This window comes from Phocoena sinus, chromosome 7 (genome assembly GCF_008692025.1).
Source record: "Phocoena sinus isolate mPhoSin1 chromosome 7, mPhoSin1.pri, whole genome shotgun sequence".
NCBI lineage: Eukaryota > Metazoa > Chordata > Mammalia > Artiodactyla > Phocoenidae > Phocoena > Phocoena sinus.
This window is the reverse complement of record NC_045769.1, coordinates 44,941,018-44,962,653: the sequence shown is the minus strand read 5'-3', so window position 1 is coordinate 44,962,653 and position 21,636 is coordinate 44,941,018. Positions and strand designations below refer to the sequence as shown.

The 21,636-nt window shown below is 36.8% G+C and overlaps 1 protein-coding gene across 5 annotated transcripts in view; it reads left to right on the top strand.

Annotated features, from left to right (window-relative positions):
- PMS1 (PMS1 homolog 1, mismatch repair system component) overlaps positions 1-21,636 on the top strand; it is a 98,679-nt gene that overhangs the window by 55,653 nt on the left and 21,390 nt on the right. For 4 of the 5 annotated variants that reach the window (XR_004350764.1, XM_032637865.1, XM_032637866.1 and 1 more), the window contains 4 exons: positions 8,440-8,556; positions 15,415-15,537; positions 16,089-16,232; positions 16,383-17,275. Coding sequence is in view for 3 of the 5 variants with exons in the window: in XM_032637865.1 (XP_032493756.1) it covers positions 8,440-8,556; positions 15,415-15,537; positions 16,089-16,232; positions 16,383-17,275 (1,277 nt within the window). In the remaining 2 variants the exon portion in view is untranslated. Of the gene's footprint in view, positions 1-8,439; positions 8,557-15,414; positions 16,233-16,382; positions 17,276-21,636 lie in introns of all 5 variants that reach the window. The other variant, XR_004350765.1, reaches the window with a different exon arrangement.

The following is a 21,636-nucleotide window of genomic DNA, read 5'->3' as shown; positions in this document are numbered from 1 at the left end:
GCCTGTGTGCTACAACTACTGAGCCTGTGAGCCACAGCTACTGAGCCTACGTGCCACAACTACTGAAGCCCACGCGCCTAGAGCCCGTGCTCCACAACAACAGAAGCGGCCACAATGAAAAGCTCGCGTGCCGCAACAAAGAGTAGCCCCCGCTCACCGCAACTAGAGAAAGCCCACATGCAGCAACGAAGACCCAATGCAGCCAAAAATAAATAAAACATAAAAGTTATAAAAAAAAAACACAATATGATATTGGCACAAAACCAGACACAAAGATCAATGGAAGAGAATAGAGAGCCCAGAAGTGAACCCTCATGTATATGGTCAATTAATCTACGATAAAGGAGGCAAGAATACACAATGGGAAAAAGACAGCCTCTTCAACATATAATGTTGGGAAAACTGGACAGCTACATGCAAAAGAACCAAACTGAACTACTTTTTCACACAATTTACAGAAGTAAATTCAAAATGGATGAAAGACTTACATGTAAGACCTGAAACTGTAAAACTCTTAGAAGAAAACATAAACAGTACACTCATTGGTCTTAGCAGTATTTTTTTGGATCTCTCTCCTCAGGCAAGGAAACAAAAGCAAAAATAAACTAATGGGACTACACTAAAAAGCTTTTGCACAATGATAGAAACTGTCAACAAAATGAAAAGGCTGCCTATTGAATGAACAAAGATGTTTGTCAACAATATATATGATAAGGGGTTAATATCCAAAAAGTACAAAGAACTCAACTTAATAACCAAATAAACTGATTTAAAACTGGGCAGAGGATAGCACAGGGAGATCTGCTTGGTGCTTTGTGACCACCTAGAAGGGTGGGATGGGGAGGGTGGGAGGGAGATGCAAGAGGGAGGGAATTTGGGGATATATGTATACATATAGCTGATTCACTTCGTTATACAGCAGAAACTAATACAACATTGTAAAGCAACTATACTCCAATAAAGATGTTAACAAAAAAAGGCAGAGGACCTGAGTAGACATTTTTCCAAAGAAAACATAGATGGCCAACAGGCACCTGAAAAGATGCTCAATATCACTAATCATCAGGGAAATGCAGACCAAAACCACAGTGAGATATCACCTCACACCTGTCAGAATAGCTATTATCAAAAAGCAACAAATAACAGGTGTTATTTGAGAGGGTGTGGAGAAAAGGGAACCCTCCTGCACTGTTGGTGGGAATGTAAATTGGTGCAGCCACTAAGGAAAACAGCATGGAGGTTCCTCACAAAATTAAAAATAGGACTACCACACGATTCAGCTATTCCACTTCTGGGTATTTTTCCAGAGAAAACAAAAATACTAATTTGACAAAATATATCCACCCCTATGTTCATTGCAGCACTGTTTACAATAGTCAAGATATGGAATGGGGCTTCCCTGGTGGCACAGTGGTTGAGAGTCTGCCTGCCGATGCAGGGGACACGGGTTCATGCCCTGGTCTGGGAAGATCCCACATGCCGCGGAGTGGCTGGGCCCGTGAGCCATGGCCACTGAGCCTGCGCATCCGGAGCCTGTGCTCCGCAACGGGAGAGGCCACAACAGTGAGAGGCCTGTGTACTGCAAAAAAGAAAAAAAGATATGGAAGCAGCCTAAATGTCCATTGACAGATGAATGGATAAAGAAGATGTGGTACGTATATACAATGGAATACTACTGAGCCATAAGAAAAGAATGAAATCTTGCCATTTGCAACAACATGGATGGACCTAGAGGGTATTACGCTGAGTGAAATAAGTCAGAGAAAAAGAAATACTGTATGATTTCATTTATATGTAGAGTCTAAAAAACAAAACAAATGAGCAAGCATAACAAACCGAAAGACTCATGGAGAACCAACAGGTGTTTACCAGAGGGGAGTTGGTGGTGGAATGAAAGTAAAAACAAAAAATAGTAACTATGTGAGGTAATGAATGCTTATTAGCTTGATTGTGGTGATCACTGCACAATATGCAATGTTATATGAAACAATAAGATTGTATGTCTTAAATATATACAGTTTTTGTCAATTATACCTCAAAGCTGAAAAAAAGATTTTAAAAAAGAAATTATTGCTCGTTATCAACCAAATATTTCCATGTCCTTAATTATCCTGATACCAATACTGCATTCTAATTCAGCCAGCTTTTAATTTCCTGGAGGGCAAGGATTCTGACCATTTTTTTCCTTGTATGTCTACGTAACCCATTGCTCTTTTCTCTGTGATGGGACCTCAGTACTTCGATGTGTATAGGCATGTTGAGTGGACTAGTGCTTTTGGAATCTTTCAGGAAGGCTGTATTTATATAAATAGATTTATGTTTGCAGTGCAGCTCCCAGTGCAAAAAGAATTAAATGTTATGTGACATACAGAAGTGTAGGTTATATAGCTGTTAATAGGACATTAAGATTTCTTTATTTGATAAGTGTCACTTTGGAATTTTGCACATAAATATGTGGAGATTGAGCCTTTGATTAAAGTTTGAGTGCCCAAACTCTGAAATCACTTGAAATCACATGTTTTAACCTGAAATCACTTGAGCATAGCTTTTTTACCTTTAAAATTTCTAGTATGGACGATGAAGATAAAAGGAACTCTGCACATTTTTACATATGAAACCAGTCAACCCAGCTAATCAGTGACTATTCCAGATGCCAATGAAATGAAGCACACTAATGACTTAATGTGATTCTTACCTAAACACATTGTGTTTAATGGTCAGAATTCAGAGGCATTGCATAAAAATTATATCTAAGCTGAAATTGTTCAGAAGTGTTAAAAAAGCAGTGACTCAAAATTCACTTGAAAAAGATAAACAGAACTAGGAAGCAGTGTCATTCAAAATGATCTTCTTTCAAAGAGCCTTGCTGCTGTCAGTATTATTTGTAACTTTTTGGTAGGAATCATTTTATCAGTATCTGTTTATAGAAATTGGAAAGAACCTCAGTCACCTATTGCTATCCTCCATCTAGAAGGGAGAGAATATTGGAAGTTCCTGTGACCTGAGCTGAGTTAGAATCATCATTAGTGGGGTATATAGCTGGTGGCTTTCTACATCCATCTCATTTTAAAACATGTAAATAATATTCGTTATGTGACAGACACTAAATTTCTGAGTTGAACAGCATAAAAGTCCCTCATCTGGAGAATCTATCATCTCATGCAAATTAACACTCAGTTACAGAATTTGTTAGCTCCTATTTTTTCTTTAGATCATATAATATTAATTATGCTAGCTTCTTCCCTTACTGTAAACTCAAAACTAAATTCATATATTTTATGTTTTACCCTTTCGTGTAAATTAAATTGTATCATTACTGTAAGATACACCTGAGACAGTCTGTAGTCTTTAGCATTGTGTAGCTAAATAAAACTGGATTTTAAAAAAAGAATGAAGTACTGATACAGCATGGATAAAACTTGACAAAGGTATGCTATAAGTGAACAAGCCACTCACTATGTATCGTATGATTCCATTTATATGAAATACCCAAAGTAGGGAAATTTATAGAGACAGTAGATTAGTGATTGCATAAGGTGAAGGTGCAGGGACATGGGGAATGACTGCTAATGGGTACAGGGTTTCTTTTTGCAATGATAAAATTGTTTTAAAAAATTAAACTGTGGGGATTTAGTTGCACAGCTCTGTAAACATACTAAAAACCATTGAATTGTATACTTGTATACTTAAATTGTATCATGTATCAGTTCTATCAGAATAAAACCAGTATTTTAAAGAAAAGAAGGAAAAGCAAAGTTGTTTTGGATTTCCTAAAGGAATAGACAAAGACTATAATTTCTAACCCATGTAGTGGTGTGAGAACCAGCAGTCTTAATATTTAAAAATAAAGAGCTAGTTTTCAACTCCACTAGGGTTACTTTTCTCTAGGAAAATGTATTCATTTGCTCACTCCTTCAACAAATCGTTTACTGGGCCCTTCTGAGTACTTGATGCTGTTATTGGTACCAAGGATTCAATCACATTCCTGATTCTTCTCCTTTTCTTCCTCTCCCTATGCACTGAGTCACAAAATCACATCAAGTCTGTTTCATATCCTTTAGTCTATCTGTTTTCTTTTACTCTTAGCAGTGTGCTTGGTTCTGTTACCCAGTCCAGTGATTCTCAGCCACAGTGTTAATATTAGTAAGATACCAAAGTTTGCAAATGTTTTACCTTTAAAAAAATAAGATAAATAATCCTGTAAATGTCACTTTTACTGACTTGCGTTCCATTGTATTTTTGTGAGTAGAAGAGAAAGCGATAGTGTTATAGCTAGTGTGCCAGGAAAAACACACAATCGTCAGTGTCTATGAGACTATTTTGCGAATGTGAACCTCATCCATTTTATGTGTCCTCAATAAAAGTTGAGAATCTCTGAGTTGGATTATTACAGTCACATTTTTTAATCCATATTGCTTTAGTTTCAATTCTCACTAAATCGTTCTTGCCAAAGATCTCTTTCTTTTTTTTATTGAAATATATTTGACACAAAACATTGTGTAAGTTTAAGGTATATAACATGTTGACTTGATACTGTATTACTGAATATAATATGATTGCCATTGTAGCAATAATTGCACCTCTATAACATTAACTAATTTTTCTTTTTACTGGTTGGAATAATTAGGTTCTAGTCTCTCAGCAAGTTTGGTGAATGTAATACAATATTATTATCTATATTCACTGTACTGTGCATTACATCTCTAGGATTTATTTACTACTCATTGCAAGTCTGTACCCTTAAATAACATCTGTCCTATCCCCCCAACCCTTATGCCCTGGTAACTACCAATTTTACTCTGTTTCTGTGAGTTTTTCCTTAGATGCTACATATGAGTGATGTCATACAGTGTTTGTCTTTGTCTCACTTATCTCACTTAACAGAAAGTCTTCAAGGTCAAAAGATCTAACATCCATATCTGATCATGGCATTTTCCCAATTAGATTTGTCCATTGATTCTGCATTGCATATAAGAGAAACTATAAACTTCTTTGCATGATATGCTAGGTCATTCACGATCTTGTTCCTGTCTATCTATCTTGTCCAGCTTCTTGTCCAGCTTCATCTCCAGCAAGGCATATTTTCTATGCTTCCATACCTTTGCATGTGCTCTTCTACCTGTCAGGAATGCCCTTCCCATAATTTGTGGGTGGCAGACTCCTTTCAAGTCTCACCGCACATGCCGTGGCTCTGTGGAGTAGACTTAGGTTTCTTCTACAGTGTTCCCACTGTGTTTTGTATTAGCGGTTTTCATAATGCATTATAATTATTTTAATGCCTTACTTTCCTTTGGTATTTTTAGCTCCTTGAAAGCTGGGACCTTGTCCTTCTATCTTTGTATTCCCAGCTTTTAGCATGGAATCTGGTACAAAGTAGATGTTCAATAAAATATTTGCTGAATAAATTTAGAAGTTTCTCCAAAAATTTTAATTTAGCCAGAGCATTTATATATTATAATATGTGCTGAAATAAAGATTAAAAATACTTATGTGGGGCTTCCCTGGTAACGCAGTGGTTGAGAGTCTGCCTGCCGATGCAGGGGACACAGGTTCGTGCCCTGGTCCGGGAAGATCCCACATTCTGCGGAGCGGCTAGGCCCGTGATCCGTGGCTGCTGGGCCTGCGCGTCCAGAGCCTGTGCTCCGCAACGGGAGAGGCCACAACAGTGAGAGGCCCGCGTACCGCAAAAAAAAAAAAACTTACGTGACATCCCATGTTTCCTGGAGCAGTTCCAATTTTAAATAGCATATTGGCCTTTAAGTGGAAATGTAGTTACCAAAACGTAATATTTTTAGAAATATACACATTGAACCTATACCTTAATTTTTTAATTGTTTACAATTTACTTTTCTATTTGATTTCATGTACTTTAGGTCCTTTTTTCTAATTGAGATCACTTTCAAAGAAATAGACAGTGAAAAGTTGGCATCTAGGACAGAACAGTACCTAAATTCTAGTTCTGTCATTTTGCTGGGACTAATTACTACACATCTGTATTTACATGAATATTAATAAATAAAAATTATCAGAAGTTTAGAAATCCTTAGGTATAAGGATCTGCATAATACGGTTAAGGTTGGTACTGACAAGCTGCACTCTCAAAAGTATTCTGACTTCAGGATGCTATAAGAGTAGCTCCCAGTCTTTTTTGGATTTCTGTTATTCTGGTGTGGTTTCTTTGATTTGGAGACCCCGATTTTTCTCCTTGCCCTCTTCTAAAGGTAAATTATGTATTTAACTTTAAATGAATTTTTAAAATAATTTTGCTTTGAGAGTGTATTAATACCCTCAAACAACTGGAGATTTCATAACATATCACATACTCATACATGAAAATGCATTTGTCAGAGACACTATTTGAGAATTCCCAATTAGGGTCTGAAGTTGGCTGTAACTTATTACTATCCTTGACTAGAGAGGAGAGAGATGTTAGCAAAGTAAAAATTTGGAACCAGAAAGGTTAGGGTATGAATCATGATTCCATGATCTAATATCTCTGTTTCTTTGGGTAAATCAATCTGAGCCTCAGTTTCCTCATCTGGAAAATGAGATAATAATACCTGCCTGAAATGGTTGTGAAAATTAATGGTTTCTAGAATAGTAGTGCCTAGTAAGTAAGTTCTTCATAAATTGTAACTCCTACTTGATTAGTATTAATAAAACCCTGCGAATAGGTAAAAGGTTTTCCTGTTACACTAAATATTGGGCAATTTGTCTTCTTGAGCAGTTGTTACACTATCTGTTTTCCCCAGCAGGTTGGTCTTTGAGATTCTAAAAACAAAAGTGGCTTACAGATGATACATATCAAGAAGCAGAGTCAGTGACTATTGTCATCTTGTCCAGAAGAGAACAGCACTTCGCTGCTATCCCCTGACATGCCAGTTAGAGAACAACATGAATTCATTTACTTCCCCTTTCATTTTATTATACATAATATTGTTAGTACTTCTTCCTGCCTACATAGGTTCCTGGTCATGTTAAGGAATTTGTTTGGCTAGGATCCTTTGATCTAGCCGGAGTGTCTCTCTTTCTTTTAAACCTTCTGTACAATCAAATATTTAAATCAGTGTCTTTTTACTTGGAACAAATAACCTTTCTACATTACAAAAAAAAGAGGGAGAGAGAAAGAGAGAACAAAGGAGAACTTTCTCAACTTCCTTCCATTGATTCTACAAACCTACTTGTTTGTATACCCATTCTTCCCTCACTGCTTTTTGTTCAAGTGTGTCATCAAGGCTTGCCTTGATCCACCTGCCTCCAGTTATTGCTGTCTGCTTTCACTTTACAGCCAAACTTCCTAAAAGAGCTGTCTCTTTCATCTGTTCCCCCTATAGTCACTGTCTAGTAAGTAAAATTTGGCTTCGTTTACTCTGCTTCCTGAGAACTGCTCTCATCCTCCTGATTGCTAAATCCTGTGGCCACATCTCTTTTTTTACCTTGGTCTCTCAACACTGGTCACACATAACTACTTCTTTCTTCTTAAAAAAACTTCCTTGTTCTATGCACCATAATGTCCTGTGACTCTTCTTGCCTCTGTGGCCAATCTTTTTCAGTCTCCTCTTCTTCCTCTGTCTGCCTCTTGAATGTTGATGTTTTCTCCTAAGCCCTTTACACATTTTCTTTAGGATTTAGGGGGTTCTAAGTGAATATTTGTTGAATGAATGATATGTGTCTGTATTTGGTGGTTTCTCAAGAGATTTGACTATAATTGGACCTCATTAACTGAAAAAATTTCAGTATGTGGTACCTGATCATACACTTCACAGCCAAACTTTGGTGCGGTCTCTCTGGACTATGCTTCTCTTAAACTACCCTACTGGATGCTTGCAGTGAAAAAAATCCAAGCTCATTATTCAGCTTTTATGTCTGTAAGGTTCAGTTAGCTTTTTTAAAGTTTTCTGTGTGTAAAAGGTAATTATAAAGGTAATTTTAAAAAGCATGCATTATCCTAAATTTTTATACCAGTTTGACTATTTACAGAAATCTTATAGCATAGGTGTCTGTCTTCAATAAAACAGTAATACTTTACTTGGAGTAGCGATTTAATTTAAATATACTCTGAAGTATATACTCTGAAGTTTAGGACTAGAAGAGGGGAGAGAATTAATATTTAATGAAACTGTTTTATGCCAGACACTGCCTATGTGTTTGCCTACATCATATATTTTCATCTTCCAACAACTCAGGGAGATAATTATTCTTAGTCATCTTACAGAGAGAAGAAAATTGAGGTTAAGGGAAATTAAAATAGATTCTACACTGCAGCATATATAGCTACTAAAATTTGGAAACAGAGTTCTGTCAGACATGCATATCTTATAAATGATGCAGAAAATATAAGCTAGGGATGAATGCTAAATATAGCAATAATTTGTATAAGTACTTGAGTTTACTAAATCCAAATTGTGTCAAAAGTTGTCTGTGTTATTTTGTCCCTAGGCAATTATTTGGCAGAAAACTAGAGTATCAGATCATAAAATGGCTCTCATGTCTGTTCTGGGGACTGCTGTTATGGGCAACATGGAACCCTTTCAGTACCACTCTGAAGAATCTCAGGTATACAACAAAAATGTTCTTTAATAATTCTAATTTACCAATGAAACTGTTAAATTATTTCCTTTTTGTGGGGTTGGGGTTGCAAGAAGTTTTTCTTTTAAAATTTTAACGAAGTATGTGTATAAGGTACAAAAGGAAAATACGCACAGAGCTCATATTAAACCTCTCTTCCCAGCCCTGCTTCCTGTTTTTATCTTTTCTGTTTATTGTTTAAGTATCGTGGCTACATTAATTTTTTAAGTGATTTTCAATTTAGAATCTTCATCGGTTTACTTTCTACAATGAAAGAAAAGAAGTTGAGCTCTCTTACCTTTGTTTTCCCTTTCCCATCCTAGATATATGTATTCCAGCTTTATTTTCTTGATCTGTCAGCTTCAGACAGTCTTCTTCAGTCCCAATAATATTGGATGAGGTTATTAACACTCCCAATATTACTTCTACCTGCTCTTCTCCCTCTCAGTCATGTCAGCTCCACTTTCATGTTATCTAGCTTAATAACCTATTTTCTTATGTAACCATCTTTTGTTTGTTGGAAGAATTTTAATTATGTAATCATCTTTTATTTGAAGATTCATTCTAAAAGTTGAACGCTTATATGGAGTATACATTACTATGACTTCTCTGTTCTCCTTTTCTTTTTTATAATTTGTTGCAATCTCTTTTCTGCTACTAGTTCCCCTCCTACCCTTTTTTGCAGTATTGAGTTCTTAATTATCATCTTATTGGAGTCTTGGATGGGAGCTTGTGCTCAATTAACGTGTTAAGAGTTCTCTCTCCTGAGGAACAATTCAGGCCACCCTTAGGCCATGATCTGACATGGGTTCTATTTTTCAGAGCTCTCTTAATAGTTGTTTAATAGTTTAGACACTAGTGCCACCTTGGACTGGTCATGGTGGCTGACTTGGGATAATAAGGGTACTGTCTAAATTCCCCTGGGTTCCCTGTGGCTTCCTGGAACTTTGTTGCCTATGCTGGTAACCCAGGAAGCTTGTGACAGGAGATCCAGACATGATATCTGTGGTGTTGTGCTTTAGAGATTCTACTTGTCATAGTTTGGTCTGAAGACCAGCAGCATTGCCATTACGTGGAAGCTTGTTAGGTGAAGAATCTCAGGCCTCATCCCAGACATACTGAATGAGAATCTGCACTTTTTTTTTTTTTTTTTTTTTTTTTTTTGCGGTACATGGGCCTCTCACTGTCATGGCCTCTCCCGCTGTGGAGCACAGCCTCTGGACGCGCAGGCTCAGTGGCCATGGCTCACGGGCCCAGCTGCTCCGCGGCATGTGGGATCTTCCCGGACGGGGGCACGAACCCATGTGCCCTGCATTGGTAGGCGGACTCTCAACCACTGCACCACCAGGGAAGCCCAAGAATCTGCATTTTAATGTGGTCTCCGAGTGCATATTCAAGTAGGAAAAGCACTGATGTAGACCTTGGTTAGTTATGATTCCATGTGTGATTGGAACATGAGTCATTCCTGCAGTTTGGATTTCTTTTCTTTGATCTGTATTGAGATATGTTGCCAGATCTGTGCATGTCCATTGATTTTTTTCCATAAATTTATTTTATTATTTTTATTTTATCTGGCTGCGTTGGGTCTTTGTTGCTGTGTGCGGGCTTTCTCTAGTTGCGGCGAGCGGGGGCTACTCTTCCTTGCGGTGCACGGGCTCCTCATTGCCGTGGCTTCTCATTGCGGAGCACGGGCTCTAGGTGTGGGGCTTCAGTAGTTGTGGCATGTGGGCTCAGTAGTTGTGGTTCATGGGCTGTAGAGTGCAGGCTCAGTAGCTGTGGCTCACAGGCTTAGTTGCTCCGTGGCATGTGGGATCTTCCTGGACCAGGGCTCGAACCCATGTCCCCTGCATTGGCAGGTGGATTCTTAACCACTGCACCACCAGTGAGCCCCATGTCCATTGATTTTTAAATTTTATCTTGAGATAGAATTGTACAAGGGCTGCTGGTAATCTTCGACAGATACCAAAACTTTGCTGTACCTTCACGTGGTTATTCTTGCATGGGGGAATGAGGGTACTTGGAAACTATGTGTTGCTGAGTAGTACCACTCCAGTGGGCTGTCAGAAGGACAGACTTTTTGAGTGTCTCCCTGGTGAGAATGATCGTCTAACCAAACCTCTCTTTTGTTCATGCACTGTGTGTCTAAATGGATATTGTATTTATGTTGCCACCAGCTACCCATCACTATTCCATGCTTTCTGGGCTTTCAGAGTTTCCTTGACCCATTCTCATTCCTAGCCAAAATCAATCTTAAGTTGTTTACCAACTGCTAATGGTTGCCCCTCTCACCTCACTTTTGTCCTCATTACATACATTCAAGTTGTGAAACTTGGCCACCAAGGCCCTTCACTGGACTGGGGTGGCAGATGCATAAGTCATTGGGAACCTTGGGTGCAGAAAATCTTCGTAATATCTGTTTCTGTAATATTGAGGGTCCCTTTCTTATCTATATAGCAACTCCATATGGGAAGAATCTCCTAATTATGGATGGTGATCCCAGGTGCACCACTGCTGTGGTGGCATTTCTTATGGAGTTTCCCAGTGTGGCTTTGTTGGTTTGATGGAACTCCTCAAGTTGGTTTTTTTGTTTGTTTGTTTGTTTTGACATCTATCTTCTCTTTGATAGCTCTGCATCAATCCATGCTAAGTTCTGGGTGAATTCCTCAGTGCTGCCTGATTTTTATTCCCAAAACAATATCTACTTTTCTGTTCTTTCTTCTAAACTTGATTTATAGCTACCAGTTTTGATTTCTTTATCTTCTGGGTTTTTTTTAATAATGTTTTTTATTTACTCTTTTGAAAGCATGGTACACATACTAATTTCAGTCATTTTCATATCGCTCTATCATTTTTATTCCTGAGAGAATATTCTCATTCTCTGCCATTTTATATGCTTTGAAATTTTAATTTACAAAATCACTTTGAATGCAGATTTATTGTTTTGTTTTTCCCTCCCACTTTCCTCTCCCTTCCCATAGTTTGGCAGATACCACTGCCCTCCCAGCTCCAATTCAAAGCTAGGTATTAATATTAGTAGTTCATGCCTTTCGTCCTGCCAATGTTTTGCAGACCCTTTTTCCTAGCTGACTTGGCTTAACTTTATTTTTGGTTTTGGAGTTGTCTCTGTTCTTTCTGGTGATCTTTGCAAGCAGCTCCAAACAGTGGTCACAGTATTTTTTAAACATTTGTGGGTGTGGGAGGAGAAATTTGCCCATTTCAAAGGGAAAGACTGATTTAAATCCCCTAACTATATGTGTTTTCTGTCCTTATTTCCATACCAGAATTGAATTTCCAATTGACCAGCTGGTTTCTTTTTTTCCTTTTTTCTTTTTAATTGATATACAGTTGACATATTAGTTTCAAGTGTACAATGTTATGATTTGTTATATGTATACATTGTGAGGTGGTCACCACAGTAAGTCTAGTTACATCCATAATCACACATCATTACAATTTTTTTTTCTGATACAGCTGGTTTCTGATCATAGAGCACATAAGGGCTTTTGATTTCAGCCATCACTCCCTGTTATGCTTAGCATTCATAACATCTTTATGTTTGTGGTTCCTTTGTCTTATTTTTAAACGGTTAGGTCTTTAAAAATTTTTGTAAGAATTTATTTCAGGGCTTCCCTGGTGGCGCAGTGGTTGAGCGTCCGCCTGCCGATGCAGGGGACACGGGATCGTGCCCCGGTCCGGGAAGATCCCACATGCCGCGGAGCGGCTGGGCCCGTGAGCCATGGCTGCTGAGTCTGCGTGTCCGGAGACAGTGAGAGGCCCGCGTACCGCCAAAAAAAAAAGAATTAATTTCATCTATCACTGCTATGTATTTGCAGTTGGGATGGAGAGAAGGGAATTATTAATAAGTTGTGAATTTATTCCACTATCCTGATCAGAAGTACTTAAATTTTTACTTTAGAAACATAAATCCCATAGGGTTCTAGAGGTTTACCGAAAGAGAAGAACGTCAAGGTTACTTCAGCAGAATCGGGGCAGAGAAGAAGAGATGGGTTTGACAAACTAGGTAGGGGGCAGGGCTGTTTATCATGGTAAAGGAATACAGGAGGAGCTAGTTGGACAGCAGGGTAGAAGTGAGCTTAAATATTTTATCAAGTTTTGAATGTGGTGAGATTGAGAAGATTTGTGTGACAGCTAGTTAAAGATAGTGAGCATTTGGGGATGAAAGAAATAAAGGTTCTACATCTGTATCTTAGCGTCACTGGTGTATGTGTATAGATGGGAATGAAATTACTCAGGGAGAGTATAGAGAGCAAGAAAAAAGGATCTGATGATGAAACTCAAGGGGACCATCATCATTATAGACTGTAAGCAAAGAGAGAGAAACCAGCAAACCATACTAAAGAGGAAGTGTCAGAGAGGAAACAGAAAGAGAAGGCTGAAGCAGTGTCATGCTTCCCAAAGTAGAGAGTTGTCATTGTTATCAGGGTCTGTAGAGAGTCAGGTAAGGGTAGAACTAAGTGTCCATTGGAGTTGGTCACTGAAGTAGAAGCCAGATTATAGAGTATTGGAGATGAAGGGAAGGAGAGAGGGGCCCATAGCTGAAGGACAATCAGGGGAGAATTATTTGTTTATATTTTGCCTTTGATTTTTGTTTTGCTATTTAGTTAATAGTTGGGTATAGAATCTTACAAGGTCTATCTAATTTTTTATTTTGTTGCACTGATTTGGTCTCTTACAGACATTTTTCTTCACTCGAAATAGATGGATTTTCACTTTTTTTTTTTTTTTTTTTTTTGTGGTATGCGGGCCTCTCACTGTTGTGGCCTCTCCCGTTGCAGAGCACTGGCTCCGGACGCACAGGCCCAGCGGCCATGGCTCACGGGCCCAGCCGCTCTGCAGCATGTGGGATCTTCCTGGACCGGGACACGAACCCGTGTCCCCTGCATCGGCAGGCGGACTCTCAACCACTGCACCACCAGGGAAGCCAGGATTTTCACTTTTTATAGCATTTTATAAGACTTTGCCATTTGATTTTACTATTCCATATAACTTACAGCTTGTTAGTTCTTAAGGTTGTCTTAAGCCATTTTTAAAGCTCCGTATTCGGAAGTAATAGTATTTATTCAGTGGCCAGCCAAGATGGTGTGGAAGGAAAAGACTAGCAATATTACCAATTTTTTCTTCATTTTAATCTTCATTCTTCCCTATTCTGGGTATTTTTTTTCCATCAACAAGCCCCATAAGTCTTTCAGAGGCTAAACAGGCTCTCCCTGATGCTCAGCAGGTGCTTTAAGAAGGGTCTCATGTTACTTGGTAAATTATACAACCATTTATAAGTCTTGTGAAGTTTTACAGTTAATTAAGTATTTTCATTTTATAATGGATTATCTAGGTTTATTTATTAACTAATTTTAATTGGCACAGTTTGGCACTGTGACGGTAATGCGCTTAGTGTTCTAAAATTGGTACTGCATCTCCTTAAGCACTTATTTCCAAGGGCAGGGATAGCCGTAGACATAGGTGGCAGCCTGCAGGATACGTTGGTAAGGAGCCTCATGGTTTCTGCTTAACTAAAAATAGCACCCCCACTGACACTCTTGCTTTTCTAAACCTAAGCTGAAATTTTCCCATTATTACTGTTTCTTAACAGGTTAATAAAACAGCTGATGCCAGTTGTTTCAGATAAGAGATTATTATAGGCCTGTATTTTGAATAATTTGACCAAGATCACACTAGTAGTAGAGCTAGGATTTAAATCATGTCAGTCTGGCTCTATTCGGTATTCCTAACAATTCTCTGTATTATCTTTAAAAGTAAAAGTAGGAGCATTTTCCTTGCCTTCTGTTCCCTAAATCAATCAGTCTTCTCGCTGGTATTTTTTCTAGGATTCTTCTTTATTTTCTCCCTCTTCAAACATTTGTAAAATAGTTCTCTAAACAAAAATGAAGATAAAGTACAACGCTGCAATGTATCAAAGAGTAAAAGATTTTTTTATTTTCCCTCAGTAATGAAAACCCAGTCAGATTGACTTCATGGCATACTCAGAATAAAGATAGAAACAGCCACTTCTTTACAGAGAACGGTTGCTGAAAAGAAAAGGATAAAGAGCCAGAGGAAAGTCACAATATGAGGAAAGAAATTTTTAGAAGACAGAAAGAAGATCAGGTTGAGCAAAGAGCAGTATTTATGCTGTATGTCCTATGACAATGAGATATATGGCCGTTGGTGAAACTTTCATGAATGCCAGTTTTTCCTTAAAATAGAATTGCAAAAAGGGAGAGTCAGAGGCTGAGAACACCAATTTAACATGCTTCAGTAATTTATTTAAGGTTAATGCTCATGACATGGTTATCAGGAAATATATGGCTCTTTAGACCTTAAGATCGAAATCCATTTGTTTGTTAATTTTTTTATACCTTTTAAAAATATATATACAGTGTTATTTAGGCTTTTTAATTTTTTTTACTTTATTATTTTTTTTCATTTTTTAAATTTTTGGCTGTGTTGGGTCTTCATTGCTACATGCGGGCTTTCTCTAGTTGGGGCAAGTGGGGGCTACTCTTCATTGTGGTGCGCGGGCTTCTCACTGCGGTGGTTTCTCTTGTTGCAGAGCACGGGCTCTAGGTGTGCGGGCTTCAGTAGCTGTGACACGCAGGCTCAGTAGTTGTGGCACACGGGCTTAGTTGCTCTGCAGCATGTGGGATCTTCCCGGACCAGGGCTCGAACCTGTGTCCCCTGCATTGGCAGGCAGATTCTTAACCACTGAGCCACCAGGGAAATCTCAATTTTTTTTATACCTCTTAATGTATTGTATATAGCCAGACCCATGGAATCACATTTATCATTGACATTGCATATCAATTCTGTAATTATTTATTACAATTATAGATTTATCTAAGTGGATTTCTTCCAAAGCATGATGCAGACCACTCTTTTACAAGTCTTTCAACCCCAGAAAGGAGTTTCATCTTTATAAACAGTCGACCAGTACACCAAAAAGATATATTAAAGGTAATCTTTTTAAGAAAAAGTATCACTTGGATCAGAAATAAAAACTCTGTCACTTGTCAGCTTCTTATAAGGACTACTTCTAAGAATTTGTTCCAAAATAAGGAAAAGGAAAAATAGATACAATATCATTTATTAAGCATTGTGCTAGGTACCTTACATATGACTCTTCACAACAGTTCTGTGGTGAATTATTATCCTTATTTATAGTGAAGAGACTGAAATGTTTGTGACTATCTTAGACCACATAACGAGGAAGTAACACAATTTGGATTTGAACCCAGGACTTTCAAAACATCCATGACACTATGATTTTTTAACCATGAAGCCAGTTGCATTGGATATTTGTACTTCTTAATGAATGCTTGTGCTTTATGTAAGTTCAAAGCCTCTAAATGAGCATTACTATTTAGATACTACTTTTCCTAATAAGCAGTTACATCCACTCAGTTTCTCAGTTAAATATGCTTCTTTTGGTGGTATTTTAAAGATGGCAATACTATCTTTTTTTATGTCTTTTTTTTTTGTCTTTCACTCATTACATATATTTCTAGCTAATCCGACATTATTACAATCTGAAATGCCTAAAGGAATCTACTCGTTTGTATCCCATTTTCTTTCTGAAAATTGATGTTCCTACAGCTGATGTAGATGTGAATTTAACACCAGATAAAAGTCAAGTATTATTACAGAATAAGGTAATCTTTTTCAGATTTTTTTGTATTTATGCTATTTACAAATTTATGCAGTCCTAACCATTTTCATGTGAAAAAGATATGCTTGTTTCTGTAGATTTTTTAATATTATTTTCATAATTTCCTCTAACATTTGTTAATTTGTATTTTTAGGAATCTGTGTTGATTGCTCTTGAAAATCTGATGACAACTTATTATGGATCACTAACTAGTACAAATTCTTATGAAAGTAGTAAAACAGATGTTTCCTCAGATGACATGGTTGTTAGTAAAACAACAGAAACAGATGTGCTTTTTACTACGATGGAAACATCTGGAAATAATTATCCAAATGTTGATACTTCAGCCATTCCTTTCCAGAATGATGTGCATAATGATAAATCTGGGCAAAACACTAATTATTGTTTGAATCATCATATGCATATTGGTGACCATTGTGATGATCATTTTAATAGTGAAAATTCTAGCATTGATAAGAACAGTGGGAATACATTTCAGGAGATCCCAATGAATAATTTATCATGTGAGGACACCCGAAAGGAACATAGTGAAGTTTGTTTTGTAGGTTCTGTTAAGCAAGCCCAATCAGAAAATGGCAGTAAAGGCCATATAGATGAGAGTGGGGAAAATGAGGAAGAAGCAGTTCCTGAGAAGTCTTTGGAAATTTGTGTAGATGACTGGAGCAAGGGAAATGTACTTAAAGATTCAAGAGGAGAAAACATTGAACCTGTGAAAATTTTAGTACCTCAAGAAAGTTTAGCATGTAAAGTAAGTAATAATAATAATAACCCAAGTCCTGAACAGAAGAATTTGAATGAAAGTTCCTATAACAAAAAATCAAATGTGGTAGATAACAAATCTGGACAGCTTACAGCTTATGATTTAATTAGCAATCGAGTAATCAAGAAACCCATGTCAGCAAGTGCCCTTTTTGTTCAAGATCATCGTGCTCAGTTTCTCACAGACAATTCCAAGACCAGTTTGGAAGATGCAACAGTACAAATTGAAGAACTGTGGAAGACATTGAGTGAAGAGGAAAAAGTGAAGTAAGTTTCCAAAGCTTTCATGGGACCTGAATGTTCAGATATTTCCATTCTATATGACTCACTGAGTTAAAAAAAATTTTTTTTAACTTCTTATTTATGGAAAAGCAGAATGGAAAACGGCTTTTGGCTTGACTAAAGTACCTTTTTTGGCATTACTTTTTTGCTAATTTAGAGGTTTTTATGGGGGTTTTTTTGTTTGTTTTTTATTTTGGTACAAGCCTTAACTACTTTCTGATTTAAGTTTGTAGTTAAAGGTTTTCCATTCTTAACTAAAAACTACCATTTTCTTCTATTTCTTTTTTATTTTTACGTTTATCTTCCTATGACAGGACTTTTTCTTTTTTAAACTTTTGCATTAGAACAGTGGTGTTTTTAAGATCTTGACTATTCCCTTTTTAAATTGGTCTCTAAAATATGTAACACAATACAAAAAATCGTAACATTGTTGCAGATTTAATTTAGTGATGTTAATACTGTTCCTATTCAGTATAACTCAAGGCTTTCTTATAAAATCTTTTATTTATTGACAACTTATAAACTATGGTGGGTTTGGGGGGCTAGGTAAATAGGTGGTTTGATCTCTGATTAAAATAACTACATATTATTTGCCATTTTTAGATCAGATGATCTGAATAAATATTCCCAAAAAATATGAGGGGTGTTTCTAATTGACTTAGGGCACTTGCTGTAAACACAAAATATTATGTTTTGAGTGATTTAGCTCACAAGAAAATGAAAGAGTGCAATTATACTTCCAGTCACATATTATTACCTGAGGCAGTGGTCCCTACCTAACCTTTCTGGCACCAGGGACCAGTTTCGTGGCAGACAGTTTTTCCACTGGTGGGGGCCGGTGGGTATGGTTCAGGCAGTCACGCGAGTGATGGGGAATGGCAGATGAAGCTTTGCTCGCTTGCCTGCTGCTCACCTCCTGCTGTGCGGCCCAGTTACTAACAGGCCGTGGACCGATACCGGTCCGTGTCCCGGGGTTTGAGGACCCCTGACCTAAGGCATCACAATACTATGTCAAACATCTGGAAAAAATTTTAAATGTAACCTGTCATCCAGAGTTTATATTTGGTGATAAACTACATGGATACTTGACCAATTTATTTTTCATTTTTTCATTAGCTTTTCAATCTTATAAAGACACTGTTAATTTAAAGTAATAAAGACCACTATTAACACACCAATATGCAAAACCTCCGCAAGTTAACTTTTTTTTAAGTGGGGATGGTGGTTGTGTTTTTGTTCTTTAATATATATCTGTAAAAGAGAAATATACTCTTATTTTAAACAGAGCCATAATACAAATTGTTACCACTTTCTAAAACATGAATTCCTTAATCTTCATTGTTCAAATTTCTAATTATTTCATAAATGTCAAATTTTTTAAAAGTTTATTTGAATTAAGATGCAAATAAGGTTCACACATTGTTAATTATCTTTTGTCTTACATAAATGACACATTCAGTTTAAAGGTGAGAGCACTGAAGTTTTAATACAGTAAGCCCTCAGAAGTTGAATTGCATTGACCAGGGAGGTGATGAATTGAGAGCTGTCTGAGAAAATTTTAAAAAGCATAGATGTTCCCAGTTCTCATGGAAGTATTGACATTGGAACAGCTCAAGGTAGCTGTTCCCTTGCAGCTTCACAATAGCAGGTATTACTCCAGTTTCCTTTCAAGGAATGTCAGCATTGTTTCTCCTTGCAGGCCCCAAGGTGTTAAGGTACAAGGGTTATGGTTAATAGGTCTCATCTAAAAATTTGTTAATCATCAGGCAGTATTCTGGAATTCAGAATTTTCTCTATTGCCATAAGGTGTACAAAAGAGGCATTGTTGGTCAAGAGCAGGCCTCTGAAGCTACACCTGCGTTCTAACCTCACTTCCTCTCTTTGATAGCTTTTTGTAAAAATGTGTGGACAGTATCTCCCGGATTGTTTTGAAAATTAAATAAGATATATTGTGTGTTATGATACAAGATAAATGACTAGCACATAGTAAATAATTGTTCATGATGTTAATCAGAGTTTTTAATCTGTGAAAAGGAAATTTCTCTATTGTGATAGATATTATTTTTCATTTGCTTATTCAAGGTTAAATTTAATTTGGAGCCCAGAAATAGAAACCTGTGAAGAAAATATAGGTATCTTGGGATCAGAGAGCTTACTGTATGTCATAAAAAGCTCTATTAGAATCTTCCAGAGCCAGGGATCTGTGAATCAAAATCATGATTAGTGAAAAGGTAGAGTAAATATGTTATAACACAAGAATCACACTAACTACCATTTGTCTTCTGATCTTTATCTTAGAATTCTTGCCATGGTCTTAAATTCTACAAGGAGTGTGAAGGGATATGAGAGTAGACTCCTGTTCTACAGATAATCAGTCTTTCCAGCCATTCTTCCTTTTCTTCCCTTTTTTTCTCTTCTTGTTTCCTGTTTTTTTTCCATCCCCTTCCTTCCCTTTTTTCTTTCCTCCCTTGCTTCCTTCCCTTCCCTTCCCTTCTCTTCTCTTTCCCTTCCTTGTTTCTTTCAGTTAGGAACTATTTGCTGAGGCCATTCTGTGTACAAGGCCCTATGTACTCTAGCTAGTCATTTCAGATACAGTGATAAATTATAAATAAAAGATACTTTTACTACTCATAAAAGTGCAGTCTAGTGAGGAAGACACTATTAAACAAATAGTAATCATAGAATATGAAGAGTTTTTAAATAAAAGGAACACAGAAGAGTTATGAAAACAGTTAGCAGTTGGGCTTAATCATATTTATGGGACAGGAAATGCTTCCCTGAGTAGAAATTAATCAAAATGGTGTAGGGAATTTTCTTTGTAGAAGGAACAGCATGTAAGAATGCCCAGAAGCTAGAAGGAAAATAGTTATTGAGGAACTGGAAGATGCCCTTTATGACAGGAATGGATCATGGGGGAGTGTGATAAAGAAAGATGGGGTAGGCTGGTCAGATCATGGAAGGTTCAAACAGTTTTGAATAAGACATTGGATCCGGGTTTTCTAACGAAAGCTTAGGATAGACTTTGCAATAGAGGGTACCTATATTTAAAAATTTTTCCTTTCTGGATTCTTTTTCCCCCTTACTTTCTTCTCCTTTCCTCTAGTGGATTAGAAACCACTGTGTCCTCCCACTGGGTTCTCAGTCAATTGATGTGAACTTGAACTTTGATTTGTAGTAGCTATGAACATATTTCTACTTAAAATAACTTAGAACAGTACTGTACTTGGGATATTATTGAAAAATGGTAAGTAAATTTTATAATTACATGTAATCTTGAGACACAGAAACATTTGAATTGATTACTGATAAATCAGAATTAATATTTTTTGTTCAAGTTACTAAATCCCTTAATGATATAAAGTTGAAGATAACAGCTGTTTTTACTTAACATTTACTTAATATTCCTTTAGACATAACTTTTTATATTTCCCAAGGAACTAATTAAATTGACTTCTTGAATAAATCAAAAGATTAGTACCATATGTGAAAATTTGCACATCATAATTAATTACGAATGGTAACCTTCATCTTGAACTCATTTTCCACCGTAGGAGGAAATCTTGAGTTTGAATGTCTAAGAGCTAAAAATACTTATTTATAGTACTTATTTAAGGTAAACTGTATTGAAAATTTTGTGTTTTATAATCCAGAACTTCAGATTCTAAGCGGAAATGGGAGAAAAATAACGTAAAAAATTATGAATGTGGCCTGGTCAGTAACCAAAAGAGGCATTTTTCATTCATCTAGTTCACAGTGAAATAAAGGCTGTTTTACATTCTCCTCCAGCTAACATTTCTTTATTTAACAAACATATGCTGAGTAAAAATTACATAAAGCGCTTGTTTCTTGTGTTTTAGTCTCACTTTTAACATTTAATTCCATTCTCCCAATAGTATCATTTTTATTTCCTAGTACATAACTACTGAGATTTCTCCTTAAAAATGTATATATGTTATCTACAATAGAACTCAGTTTCTTAAGAGTTTCTTAAGATTAGAAATAACATTTTCTGGTCTCAATTTTAAAACTGCATTTAAAGAACGTTTTAGCAAGGTTGCTCAAATAATTACCAACGTTTAGTCAATTGTGTGCCCCGTTCATTATAAGATAGGTGTTTCTTGATAGAAAATAATGACAACGAACATTTATTATCATTTACTATGTGCCAAGCACTATTCTAAGTACTTAAAACTCATTTTAAAGATAATGCTGCCCAACTCCAGCCTAGGTGTGGAGAATTGGAAACTCTGAGGGTAGGACCCAGGCATCTCAATTTTTAAGAAAAGGGTTGATATAACCACAATACCAGACTGCTGTCTTTGGCCCCAGGAGTTTCATTTTACTTC